Source organism: Ylistrum balloti, unplaced genomic scaffold (assembly GCF_031769215.1).
Source record: "Ylistrum balloti isolate Yb309-2 unplaced genomic scaffold, AGI_CSIRO_Ybal_v1 Utg370060, whole genome shotgun sequence".
Classification (NCBI taxonomy): Eukaryota; Metazoa; Mollusca; class Bivalvia; order Pectinida; family Pectinidae; genus Ylistrum; species Ylistrum balloti.
The window spans coordinates 207,165-222,070 of NW_026782108.1; the positions used below are offsets into that span (position 1 = coordinate 207,165).

At 36.2% G+C, this 14,906-nt stretch overlaps 1 protein-coding gene across 1 annotated transcript; it reads right to left on the bottom strand.

Annotated features, from left to right (window-relative positions):
- Positions 1–2,912: 2,912 nt before the first annotated feature.
- On the bottom strand, positions 2,913–12,817 carry LOC132549501 (uncharacterized). Its single transcript, XM_060213439.1, has 4 exons — positions 12,749–12,817; positions 11,258–11,442; positions 10,198–10,345; positions 2,913–7,055 (listed from the first exon to the last, which is right to left on the bottom strand). The coding sequence occupies exons 2-4, from the start codon at positions 11,429–11,431 to the stop codon at positions 4,015–4,017; spliced, it is 3,363 nt and encodes a 1,120-aa protein (XP_060069422.1). The 5' UTR covers positions 11,432–11,442; positions 12,749–12,817; the 3' UTR covers positions 2,913–4,014.
- Between the last annotated feature and the right edge of the window lie 2,089 nt (positions 12,818–14,906).

Sequence of the window (14,906 nt, forward strand, 5' to 3'; positions counted from 1 at the left end):
CACGTCACACACGACATCAAAGATCATATATAACACGACGTCACAAAACCAAATGCTTTGCATTACATCAGAAGTCTTACACTTCACCAAAGGTCATACACTACATCAAATGTCATACACTTCACCAAAGGTCATACACTACAGAAAAGGTAATACACTACACCAAAGGTCATACACTACATCAAATGTCATACACTTCACCAAAGGTCATACACTACATCAAAGGTCATACACTTCACCAAAGGTCATACACTACACCAAAGGTCAAACACTACATCTAAGGTCATACACCACACCAAAGGTCAAACACTACATCAAAGGTCATACACTACATCAAAAGTCATACACTACAGCAAAGGTCATACACTACAGCAAAGGTCATACACTACATCAAAGGTCAAAATCTACAGCAAAGGTCACACACTACATCAAAGGTCATACACTACATCAAAGGTCATACACTTCAGCAAAGGTCATACACTACAGCAAAGGTCATACACTTCACCAAAGGTCATACAGCAATGTTGTTCACAATATTGACTTTTTCTCGGCGTGTTTTCCAGAGTTCTTGTCCAATACAACAACCATCTGATGAGTGGTGTCATGGTCACACCAACATTACATTTTTCTGTTAGCAATAGCGATGCCTGTTTTAGGAGATTCTAGTCCGAAACCTTCATTACTTCTAATAACATGTGTAAGCATTGTCAAAACGAGATTGATGACGTCACAAGTGACCGTTTTCGTGACATCATTGAAGAGATCTGATAGTATCACCACACAGGTACTAGCCAGTCAGCGTTACATTTTCGGCGGTTCTCTTTTCTGGATTTACTCCATCGTTGAAGATTTTTCGGAGGTTCCCACTTCTGAACTTACTTTATCGTTTAAGATTTTTCGGCGGTTCTCTTTTCTGGACTTACTCCATCGTTAAAGATTTTTCGGAGGTTCCCACTTCTGGATTTACTCCATCGTTTAAGATTTTTCGGCGGTTCCCACTTCTGGATTTACTCCATCGTTTAAAATGTTCCCTTTTTTCTCGATATAACCGAATACATGTAACCGATTAATATTCTTTAAATCTGGATAGTAATGTATATATAAATGATTACTTAAGCATTTCGTCATGGAATTTGTCAGTAAATGTAGATCAATTATATTGGCTATAAGTACAATAAGGAAAAACTGCTTACATATTGCAATATATATTGCAACGGGATACATAGCACATGTGAATGACATAAGCTTATCGACATGTAAAGAAAAAAATCAGAAAAATGGTATTTTCAAGATTTTCTCGAAGTAAGCGAGCAAAATTATTTTTTTTAATTTGCAGTGTTGAAACAGACCACAGGCATTACAGGGGAAATAACTCTTGGTCACAAAGCAAATGTTCCCGGAGTTGGTATATGTATTAGTCTATCATTGATGATGTAGAAAGGCGGTCACCGCTCACCTTATAAAACATTCAATTTTCCCCACATTAACAGGCATTACTCCCAGATATATATTCCTATTCCCTGAACCGCATTGGACGATCGAGTGTCCAGCTTGACCAGATGACTACTTTCCTGAAAATAACGCGATCTCAGGTGTGTAAACGGGGCTTTCTTCCACAAAATGAAGAGTGTTGGCTGAAATATTGAACAGAAGTGACATTACATGGCGATTTTGACACTGAATTTTCTTGTACTAGATCATATACAAATATCTCCATGTCACTGTACACACTACACTTGTATACATGAGCTGTTCTAAGTAAATGTACGATACTCAGCCGCCACAAGTACTTACATGTACCAAGATTCCAACTTGATGCGGGCGAGTTCATATATAGATTTCATATGATATGCGCCAAGCATTTTGAGACCCGAAGGCTAAAATCCGAAATTTTGAGTTTGAGATATTAACCCGAAATTTCGAGATAGCAACTCGAAATTTCGAGTTAGTAATCCGAAATTTTGAGTTAGTAAGTAGAAATTTCGAATTGTTATCTTGAAATATCGGGTTAATATCTCACAATTTAAATAACTCGAAATTTCGACTTACTAACTCAAAATTTCGACTTACTAACTCAAAATTTCGGATTACTAACTAAAAATTTCGAGTTGCCATCTCGAAATTTCGAGATAAAATAAAACACAACGTGCCCGGAATACGCTTCCATAGGAAACAAGTGACATTTTGATATATTCTATGACCACATTTCAGACGTGTAGGTGACGGTGCTAGCGGTTAGACTTATAAAATTCGCAATAATTTTTGTATTTTTATCGGCGATTATAAAGGAACACCAAAATCTAAAATTTCATGAATAGCAAAAAGGTAAAACTTGGACACGAGTCCGATAGTATGTGGAGATAACACATGGCACAATTTAGCTTCAACTATATCTAATTCTATTTGTATCAGGTGTTCTATTCACTTGTACAATTTTTGAGATTCATCATGGAGAAATTTACGAAGATTATTTTGTATTTCTGATTTTCCTAATTTCAGATCACCTCAAACGCAGCTGAGGGAGAAAAATATATGTCACGATATGTAGTGTTAAAAACTCGGACTAGGAAATTCGTCACCAGGTTTTACATGTTGATAATAAGCCAGGATGAAAGGATGAAATGGTGAGAAAAATAAGAACAGCCAAACAGCCAATGACAAAGGCCATCAACACTAGTAAAAAGTTCATTTTGTCAAGTTAGAGTTTTACCAAGGTCTCCTACAGGTAAAAGTTTGTGTACAACAAAGGGACCGACAAAGCAGAGAGTCATTCTCAATACGTAAAAATATAACTGAATCACACAGCGGTTTTATACTGCTTTGACTCGTAGTAGGATCTAAAGCGCTGAAACCCAGAAGACACGTGGAAGTTAAAACTGGACGAGTTTTAAAATTGATAAAAAAAATCTATGCTGTAAATATATTTTAATAAACAAAAATAATTTTCACAACAAGTTTTCTTGAACATACGCTGTATTAACTTACCCAAAGTATTAACATATCAACCTATCATTCCTGAGATGAATGTTACTATCTTAAAACATTGAGCGACAGAAATCCAAATCAAAGTAATGAAAAAAAATGTCTTCATTCGGTAGTGATAGACTTGTGAATTAAGACAAGGCAGATAGTATTTTCATTAAAATTATATTATTGAAACGATATATTAAGAATCAACCTTCCTAGTTGGTACTGTTGAAACACAAGCGTTACGATTTAGTGATTTCTGACCAAAATTGATCGCGTGCATAGAGTTACAACTAAAAACACTTTTTAAACTTTTTGAAAGTGAAAAATAGAAAACTATGTCTTTAAAGGACAAATTCGTTTAAAAAGACGAACAGAACAGAGAAGGTTAGGAACAAATTTTAGGGGCGACAGTGTGGGACTCTTCCGTATAATCCAACACCAACTCCAAAGCATTACGACTCATTCCGTCTGATCTTTTAGTTCGAAAGTCCACCATATATGGGCATACAAGTGTAGTAGTTCACAAACGCTTTCAGGGAAATTTTCGTGATCACAAATACCGAACAATTAACTTCAATTTAACTTTGCTCCATTGCCACACACTATCGGTGTCTTCCATATGAATGGTACACTGAATAGAATCCTCGATATGTTACTGATGTCATACTGCGGTAACTGTTGACATTGTGCATCTCTCTCTATCAATACAAGTTATAGTGAATGATATCGACTAGTTCTGTCACTGTGTGAGTCAAAATGCAGTAACGCCTCCCTCCATCAGACATTTAAAACGGCAGAGTTACCAAACATGTGTTATTTAACTCTAGCGGTTTCTACCTGGGAACGCTGTGTTGAAATGTTACATTCTCGCAAGATCACAAAGTGTGCACTGCCCCGGTTTGTTTCAGCTGAAGTGCGCGTAGATCTTCCGATGGGAGTGAGCATTTTGTGAAACGTCACAATCTTGCGTGATTACAGCATTTCTGTTGCTTTTTCTTGAGGTTGGGTGTTTTTTTTCAGGAATACTGCTGCTTTTAAACATGATCATTGTGTTTGTTCAGTAACAGTTTCTTCCTGTGGGGCGCTCTCATGAAATACCGATTCTATCGTTCCGTCTTCAGTATTTATACTGTACACAATCTGGGCGCCATCTTGAAGTGCCACCTCGTCGTCAGGGAGATGTATCAGCACACATTCGACTGTTTCGTCTCCCTCATACTCAGCTAATTCCGAAATCTCATTCTTAATAACGATGGGCATAGACCCGTCGGCGGGAACCTGGACACCACCAACATGAACACGTGTGTTTCCCTCAGCAGCAATCTTGGCTTCGTATTCCCGTAGATTTCCCAACGGATCAACGCCTACTGCCGAGCAATATTGAATATGTTTTGCCGTTTCCAAGTGACGTTTCATCTTGGAAAATATCCCGAAATGATGATTGCATACATTACAATGGAACCGACGTTCCGGCATGCATTCCTTGTGTATTTTTTTGTGTGTGTTCAGAGCACCAGGTGTGGGATAAAATTTTCCACATATATCACACTCATGTGGCCGCACACCTGTATGAACACTCATGTGTCTGATGTACTGCTGTTTCCCGCCAAATTTCTTCGGACATTTATCACACGAGTATACGTGCCAGCTTTTCGGCGGCGTTATATTTGGATGACCTTGAATGACATGATTTTTCATGCCATCAAATGTTCTAAATTTCAGCTCGCAGTGTTCACATTTTACAGTTGCCACATTTGTGTGGATTTTCTTGTGTTGTCGCATTGATTCCTTGGTTTTAAAAGTGCGGCCACAAACCTCGCACTGAAAGGCATTAAAGTTACGGTGCGTCAGCTTGTGACTTAACAACGTGCTCGCTCGTGCGAAGCCGCGTCCACAATCATTACACTTGATAGGTTTCTCTTTCGTGTGAGTACGGCGGTGCATTATAAGATCGGTGCGACGAGGGTATGATTTTCCACAAAACTCGCAGATGCATGGAGTCACGTGAGACTTGGCATGTACCCGTAGAGCTTTAACGTCAGCGAACTTCTCCTCGCAGTGTTTACACTTAAATAATGAAGGCAGATTGTGTTTGATAGCCATGTGTTCCTCGCGCTGACGTCGACTTTTGAACATTTCTTGACACTCGGTGCACGGGAATTTGTTTTTGTGCATCTGATTGATGTGTCGGAGAAGGACGCGTTCCTGTAGGTAACATTTCCCACACACATTACACACATACTGACCAGAGCTATGCTCCTTCCGGTGAATCTGTAGTCGGAATGGCGTGCTGAACACCTTGTCACAAGTAAAACACCGATAAGTTTCTTTTTCTTTTGACACCTCATCAGATTCACTTTCCTCTTCATGCAAGTTTTTAATATTGTGTTCACTTTCCATGTGTACGAGAAGCGCTTCAGAAGTATCATAGTCATCCCCACATATCTCGCATTTGTCACAACTTTCTTCGTTTTGCTCACTTCCTACCTCAGTCTCTACTCCCCCACTTCCGGTATCACATTTTATCGCCTTATCTACGCTGCCACCCGTTTTCGTAACTGTCTGCCTCACAATCTCTTCAGAATTTCCGTCACCAGTTTCGTCCACTGACTTTTCTATAACGACAAGAGTGTCTAGCTTTTCAGTCTTTTCATTCTCCAATTCTTTTGATGATTCTCCATCTGGATTAGATATCGACCGGCTGGCTAGTCTTTTTGATGCTCTAGGTTTTTCACTAGTGACTAAAACATTGTGATTTGTTTCGCTGTCAGATTCCACCTCTACTTTTATCTTTTTCTTTCCATCTTCAGTACTTTGTAAATTTTTTCGCTTCCTTCCTGTTGTGCTTTGTTGCTGCGGAGATGTGGTTCCCTGTCTTTCTTTATCTTTCCTCTTTTCATCAGGTTCATCATCGTTTTTCCATTTGTTGAGCCAGGGCATGCGTTTTGCTTTTCCTCCGCTTCTTGTCCTCATGTGAAATGGTCCTTTCGTGCCTGCCTCTGGCGTGTGTTGTGAGGTAGATGTGTCCACTGCTTGTCTGCCTACAGGTGACGGCTCGTCTGTTGCTTTTCTGGTTACCTGTCCTTGCGAGTTGTCTAAGGTAGTTCCGTCCAGAGATTGTGTATGTTGAGAAGTTTTGTTGTCAACAGACTGAGTGTTTTTGACTTTTGCTAGCCCACTAATGACTGTATTAGCACTGGTAACTGACCGTGGTGGCCTGCCACGTCTTCTGTTTCTCCCGTAATCTTCTCTCGATTTACTGGCCGATTCATCCGGGTCCTTGGTAAGGTCATGTGACTTAGCTGTTTCCATTTGCTTCTGCTTGTTATTTGTTTCTTCACCAGATTTTACTAATCCAAGTTTCTTCAGTGTATCTTTCTGAAGTTCTTCAGGTCGTTTATACACAAGGACACTCTTGTTAGAGTTAACATCTGGAGGTTTCTGTATATACACAACATATTTTTTTTCCATTCCCTCTTTTTGGTTATTCTGAACACTGTTTCTGTCAGACACTGTACTTTCTTCTTCATCAGGAAAGTCTGTCCCTATGGATTTATCCAGGTGTGTGCTAGCCTTAGAAACATTGGTTGTTACAGATTCAGAACATCCTTTTACATTAGCAACTGGAGGTCCAGCAACATCATTGGCTGTCGGCATTGATGATACAGAAGAAGTAAGTGATGCTGGTTTCTTTCCATCTCTTTCTATCTGGGACTTCTGAACAACCTCCTGGATGGTTTCCTTTGTCAACAGTGAATGATATCCAGTGGTTGATGTAGCCACTGATACAGGAGTATTCGATACTGCCGTGAGGGACTTAGTTACATCGACTGAGGCTTGGTTGGGTGCCTGGTTATTGGTGTGGCCTGTTTGCTGTGATGTCTGTTCAGAGCTTTGGCCTGGTTGTTGTGTTGACTGGTTGATGTTGTGGCCTGGTTGCTGTGATATCTGATTTGAGTTTTGACCTGACTGTTGTGATGCATGGTTGATATTTTGGCCTGGTTGCCGTGAATCCTGGGCTGGGGATGCCTTAGGCGATTTTACTTGGGATGTGCTGGACTGGTCAAATCTGGATTGGTACTTTTCTGTAAGGCAATAATATCACTTAAAATGAAATTCCAAATAACAGTGTCTTTGATGCAGGCTTTACAAAGATATCAAATTTAAAAACACAGGTACATTTACTGTCAAGCACAAGAGATATTTCTTATTTACTTTTCAATTTTTAAACCAAATGAGCTTTAGGCATTCATAGCAAACCTATTGAGATCTTACTGATAAGTAAAAATCTTAAACATTTCAAAACAAAATATTTCAATTTCAATACAATGAAAATTAACAAAAAGAATTTTTCTGTCAAAAGGGTAAACAAAGATGATCAAATTTCATCAGAGCTTCTTTGTTAGAAAAAAATCAAGAAGGAAGTTTTAAGATGTGCTATTTCCCTATTGGAGACACACTTCACCCCTGGTGAATCAAACTTCTGACAAAACAAGAAGGATGTTTTAAGATTTGCTTAGTAGAATTTTTCCCTTCTTGTGAAGCAAAATTCTCCTGGTATCATTTATAATGAAGGGGACATAACCTCAGATTTGCATACTGTAAACAGTTTTTTCTTCATTGGAACAATTTTTGTGGTTTTACCAATATCTTAAAATGGAAGAGGTTATAAAAAAGACCATTTTGTTCCATCATTGAAAATAAAGAAAAATAGAAACCCACAAAAATGATAACTTTCATAGTATCTTAAGGAAAATTATATATTCCCTCAAACCATAATTTTTGTGGGTGTTTTATTTTCATTAATTTCAATTTTAATTCATGAATTTAAATGTCCATGAAATCAAATGTAAATGAAATAGTTTTTGTTTTAAACTACCATAATTGAGCACCATGAGAATATATGACCCAACAGTATATTGTATAACAGTATACAGTCAATTTTGTCAAATAATCAGACTTGGTATCAGACTGCAATCTTCAACAAAATTAGTATCAGATGACAGACTTACACTAATTTTTAGGATGAAATATTAGTCTTGTCCTCTACAGTTTATTTCTTAAGTGATAAACTATACAAAAAATAGACAAAATCGACATACTATACACATTTCTCTCATTTACATAAAGTTAAGGTCAATTATAAGGTTACCGAGACAATCATATTTGATAAAAAATGCACTAGGTCAGGAAATCATCCTTAATTTGAAATTCAATGATTTGACAGTTTAATTACATATTTCAAAATTTTGATTGAATGAAGTCTGAAACCATACATCATACTTCGAAAAAAATCCCATCAGTCAAACAAAAACAACGACAATTAACCCCAAGTCCATTATTTAGCCTGAAAACCTCCCACTTTAGTTGGGGTTAAGACCCTCAATTTATATATATTTATCTATAAATATAAAATGAGTCCCCTACACTCCAGGATCCATCCTGGCATTGTGCTTGCCCTGATCAGGTTACTAACAAGGGCAGTAGTTCAAGAAAGTTTCTAGATAGTTGGAAAATTGGCGGGCCATGGCTAAAATATGACCCAGAGCAAAAGCTAATGTTTTGTGACATATGTATGAAGGCATTAGTTAGAAATAGTTTCACTGATGGCTGCAGTAAGAAAGAGTGCTTGGTTAAGCATGAGAAAGGATCAGGTATATACAACTATTCATCATTTATGAACAGAAAATTATGTAATTTTAGATTTAGTAATTCAGAAATGCCTAGAGGATGGTACAATATAGTTACTCATTACAGCCTGCTTGGCACATGAATTAGAAACACAATCTTTTAGTTTAACGATTATGTCTTTATTATCTCTGAAGTGTTTTTAAGAGATATATTACTTAGGAAGTTACTGTAATAAGTATAATACTTTGATGGTGTAAAATAAGGTTCGATGTAATCCTGTATCTCTCTACAAACGTCCAATTCTATTCTAAATTTTATTTTCAATTTTACAGATGAGAACTCTCACTCTGCTGCTTTGGCAACACAACAGCAAACTGTCGAGATGCAGAAGGCCTGTAATAATTCCATGTTTATAAACTCTTTTACCATATACTGTATTATGTTTGATGTATTGTTGTTAAAACAGTGAATAAATAATGTAATTATATAATTAGCATATGTGTTTTTATTATATGAGGGAATTAAGGGCTCGTCGGGTGAGGGTGAGGGCGAGTTCCGGAATCTGTTCGCGCACTTATAGCAAAAAAAAATTTGGTTTGGCAAAACTGAATTTTGGCCCAGAGCTAGCCCTGGCTTTAGTAGCATTTGAAACAAAAAGTAGTTCTACTAGCTGAAAATGCATATAACTGACAGTCTGGTATTCTTTGTTTACACAACTTTGTACAGGAGTAGGTCAATGAAATGTTTCCAGTGCTTGAAGTCCTTAACTGAAATGTATATCTATGAGATGTATTTGTCATAACAAGAGGCCCAATATGCTTGACTAATTCACCTGTTCTGAAGCTTACACAGGTGACTTTGTCAGTTTTTTAAGTCAATTTATTCAAACAAGAAAGCCTCTTCTTCAAGCATGATACTACACAAATACCGTGACCCACATCTTGTTGAAAAAAAAGATATTTTCTGTTAATAACACATTTGTTCCTCGGGACGTTTTGCTAATTAAAAAGATGAATTTAAAAGATTTATTAGTACCCGGATCCTTCTGTTTAATAAGAATACTTTATCATATTATTACTTGATCCGTGTGACCCTGAAAGTGAGTCAAGGTCATCCATTTAAACCCACTTGGTAGCCCTTTATTCCAGCATCCCACAAGCCTATGACTGTCCTAGGCCTTTTCATGAATGCGAAGAAGTCATTTAAAGTGAACAATGATGCTGGATGCTGCTGCACAGCATTAGCTCACTTGCCCTTCAGGAATGTGAACTAATGCATTTTTAATGTATCCATACTACAAAAGTTAATTATTGCACAAGAGAGACTTCCATATTGCTTTATCTGAGATAGTTTCTGTTTCTTTGGAAACTGAGATCATAGACCACTTGTGTTTTGTGGTTGTGTTCTCAAGCAAGACTCTTTACTCAAGCTGCACTGTCCCTCCGTATGGGTCACCCGTTTGTGTTTCAGTGACCAAACTACCAGCTAATACTCTACATTAACACTTTGTTTTAGAGTCTGCCTGCTCACAGAATGATTAAAACCGAACAAACAAAAAAACCTTCACATTATTGTTTGTTTGTGAGGTTTACCTACCATTACAATAAGAAAAAAATCCTTGCACCAGATCATTCTTCTCTATGTAGTCTTTACCAAACGTGGAGCCAAGGTAAGCACACTGGTTGCCTGATATGTTTACAGATATAAACAGAGTTTCCTCCCCTTGTTCAGCAAGTCTTGTACACTGTAAACCAAAATATCATGATATCTGAGAATGACACAATCTGAAAATAATACAACAAGAAAATATCACTTATGAACATTGTCAAGGGTTAATCACAAGTTTATCACTGCCAAAACAAGTCAGTACTTATGTTACAGTTATTTTTATCATTTATGATTTAACATGTAAAATAAATCTTCCAATGACATTTATAAGAATAAATACTGTTTTCTCCATGTGCATAAAATCAGATTCAACCTCAAGAAAAACAAATATGGGACATAATTTCTATATTTCTAAGTATATCAACAGTTTATTTTATTTGTAATTGAATCTTTATAAATTGGTTCTTTCTCTATAAGGTAAAGGGAAGGGACTTCATGAAAGAAATGTGGATGTTATGAAGAGTTCTAGGGGTTCAGAGAGTGATACAGAGTGTAATCCCTGGTATGTTGTGGTTGTGTGAACATACAACAATAAGACTTTACTCACCACCATTTCAGGTGAAATTCTGAGAAATGTTGTGTAATTATATTGTAATAAGCCTTACTCCCTAATTATTACACTAAAAAAACGACTGAAGCTAATCATGCACATGATCAAAAGGATCTAATTCATTTAATGTTAATCTTTTATTATTATTATCATTATTACTATGACATTCTTAACGGCTCGTCAACACATAAAAGGTCATTAGGGCCATTAACCAGTAAAACACAGTGATCCAAAAGAGAATAACATTAAACAAACCAAAAGGTACTATTAATCTAACATACATTTAGGTAAGTATATATATACATGGTGAATATTTTTAAAGGTGACAGCATTGCCAATCATTTCACAAAAAAATCATTTGAGCTTCTGATCTATATTGTAGCTTATTTTTTAACCTCATTTGAAATACAGACTCTCTTTATCAAGCTTTCATCTTACCAACGTCTGGACGTCTTGGACAAGGTTATCTGTCTGTCTAGAAATATAAGGAGTGATCTGGGACCCCACATCTGCAGAGCTGTAGGGGTTGACTTCTGACCCTGGTTCTAACCCAATATAAGGGCCAACCTCTGCGAGAGCTTGTTCTAGTATGTCTGGTGGGTCTGTTGCCATGAATACCCTTGCTGGAAAACAACAAACATCAGGCTATTTTTATATATAAAAAAGTGCTACGATCAAACAATATTTAAGCTGTTTTCCAATGGATACTTACAAAATTTTAGCAAGGACTATCTGGTATATCTTCATAAAAAACAAATTACTAACTTCAATTTTCAACATCCAAGATAGCAGTTTATCATTAACTTTGATTTTGTAATCTGAATCTAATCAGAAACTAGTTATGAATTAATGAGATTTGGTAACGATCCTAATATACATAAACTACTCCAGAAATTACTTTATAAAAAAGAGTTCAAATCAAATATCATCGTTTTTTTCTGATCAATCTCAAAGTTACAAGGGCATAAACGTGAAATGCCTATTGCACACAGGAAGTAAGTCACTTCTTGAGAATAACGATCTTTCATTGTCAAAATCCAAGATCAGCTGTGTAGTCTACTGTAGTTGTTCTTATCAATCCCAAAATTAAGCAAGCAGTACTTAGGCCATGGGTGACAACATTTGAAATTTTTATTAAGATTAGGGACGTAGATATCTACGTCCCTGTTAAGATCCATCCAGCACTTTCCAGAAATACACAAAGCAAAAACAACAAACCCTCCTTGTACATTCCAAGATTGCACATTCATGCACCTGTCTGCCATATAGCATGAATGCAAAGTGATGGTTGGAGTAAGATAAGGGGAAATTATGATTATGATGAAAAATGACTGAATGTATTCTGATATTTTTATTTGAAATAATAACGCGCACATCAAATATATACTAAATATTGCATCAATGGACAAAAATATGTAGAAATAAAAATTATATTTAGATGAAATTTATTAAAAACAAAATCAATTAAATGAAGGGTTGAGGTCATAAGACAGTAGATATGTAAAACATACAACGGCCAAATAATACTATATATATACATAACACATGGAAATTGTCCCATTGGTAACTGTTATCTAGTTGGACTCAAAGCATAGGTTATTTCTGATTAAAAGAATACAGAGCTGCAAATTTCAACCTATGTTGACCCTAACTATAAACATAATCAAAGTACTTTAACATCAATTCGCAGATAAATATGTATATGGTATAATTCAATGTCCATTTATAAATTTAAGTTTTAGTTGTAAGTTACGTTTCCCCTCAGGTGCCCCTCAATATCCTCCATCTTGCAGAGCGTTCGTTTCGGAGTACGGATGATCAACAAGCTTGGATAAAACTACGTCGTCGGTGAATCATCTCTGTATGCATGTGACATTGAAGAATATCACTACATTATATTAATGCTATGTGCAAAATTGTGTATTTTACCTCAAATGAATGAAAATATTGCAATTTTTCACTTCTTGCTACAAGGACGGATTGTCCGCGCCAAGGGTCGAACCGGAAAAGGATGACTAAAATGCAAACCCGCTCGATTAATCCGGATGAAAAATGTGATTGCCATCCTCAACTATTTTTATCATTATTATTATTTTAGAACATAATGATACAATTTGAAGAATGATGTTAATGTCGGTCAAGAAATAAACTTGATTTATGAATGATGTTTTCCTTGGTTGAAAATATATCTGTACTATATGCTATATTTCCGGATTTTCGAACGCACCCGTTTACCGTTTTCCCCATTTATTCATTCTGCCATGGATGTTCACAACTCGACATACTGTGGAAGAGTCTAGTAGGCTATTTTACGTATGTATTGCAGAAAGATGCACGACTCGTTTACTGAAAATTCCTCGTTTTCATTAAGGCCATATTTAGGAAATGTTGATTATCTATACAATGGTTTGACAGATTGTCAGAAGACGATAATCGCAACAGTCAACCCGGGATGGAGGTTAGAATAATTCTCTCTGGGGTTTCTCCCAGAGACTCATCTATAAATAAGTCCCAAGGAGGAATCCCAAAAGGGATTGAGTAAGAGCTATGTTCTAGAATATCTGGGGTTGAAATATTTTAAATTAGCGTCAGCTTTACTGATAACTTTACTTATGTTTACTTATGTTGTATCCGCTAGCAGGACATACTGGTCCTCTTAGGCAGCTGATAAATTGTTGAAATGTTAAATTTATATTTCATTGAATGGTCCTTCCATTGTTTGTTAAGACAGTTTTCAAACTTTTGGGTATTTGACGATCTTATTCCTTGTGCTGGCAGACTGTTCTATATAACGACTACTCCAAAGGTGAAACTGTACTTCCAGAAGTCTTTCTTGCAATGACCTTTCATCAAAAACAGATAATAATGACAGATAACATTTATCCCACTAATTCTATCCAGACCTGTTTTTTTCATAGAATTTCCATGCGTATCTGGCTGTGTTAAAGGCAAATTAAACAACTATTGGCATTTCCCCCGAAACAGAACTGGACCAGGCCTTAACTCCACAAATATATTATGAACTTACTGCAATGATCAGTGCATAATAATCATGGATCATACCATGGTCAAATTAAGGATTAAAGTTGAAACAATTTGATTCTTTATTTAATTTGAAAAAAGCTTAGAATTGAAAAGAGTATGGCTGGTTCTGACTATCAATAAGTGTTATTATTTTGTCTCAGTCACGGATCAATAGTAAGAATTCCCTCCTAAATGAAAACACCAATTACTGATGCCCCTGTAAGGGTCAGCATTCAGTTAATGTTACTATAGGACAATGCTATATATAGCGTTTGGCATTTCTACTGAAGTGCATAAGTTGTAGGTTAGTTGATTTTGATGATCCATTTCGTTGCTGACAATTGATCAATCAGTAAAATCTAAGAAATATCACTACTTTTCACAGGATGTCAAGTTTTGTTGTTATTGAGAATAAAGGGAAATCACTTGCATTTGAAGCTTGACAAATATGGCAACTCATGAACTATTAATCCCAAGGGTTTGGACTATTTGTCCACTATTTTCATCTTAGTCGTGGTCAATAGTCAGAATTACAAAACACAAAATCTTATCAACACTGCAAGGATCAGTGTCCAGGCAATGTTTTTATTATTTACAACTGTGTGCTGGTTAAAAATCATACATTGATAGAAAGATATCTTAACTGTTTATCAAAACAATTAAATGTTGTAAACCAAATAGTTCCACTTATTTCCAGATCAGATTTATTTTCCAGCTTAAAAAGGAATGATACATCACAGAAAGAATAACAGTAAGACAGGGATTCTGAAATTGAAATATATTGAACTGACTTTAATCAGCAAAGTTGCAACGGAAGGATTAATATATTGTAACTGATTAATTTATTATGTCTTTAACAGTTGTCCCATTAATACTAGCTTTATTTAACACAGAACACCTCTGCTGCATCCCTTCCCATTGGTTGAAGAACATTTTTGTGTTGTGTAGAAAAAATGTCTCAATACTATAGAGCTTTGGTCTTAGAAATTCATTGCTGGGCAAATCTTGTTGAAAGAAGCAAATTGCAGAGTTGAAATTGAATGGGGAAAATATCTGATTGAAG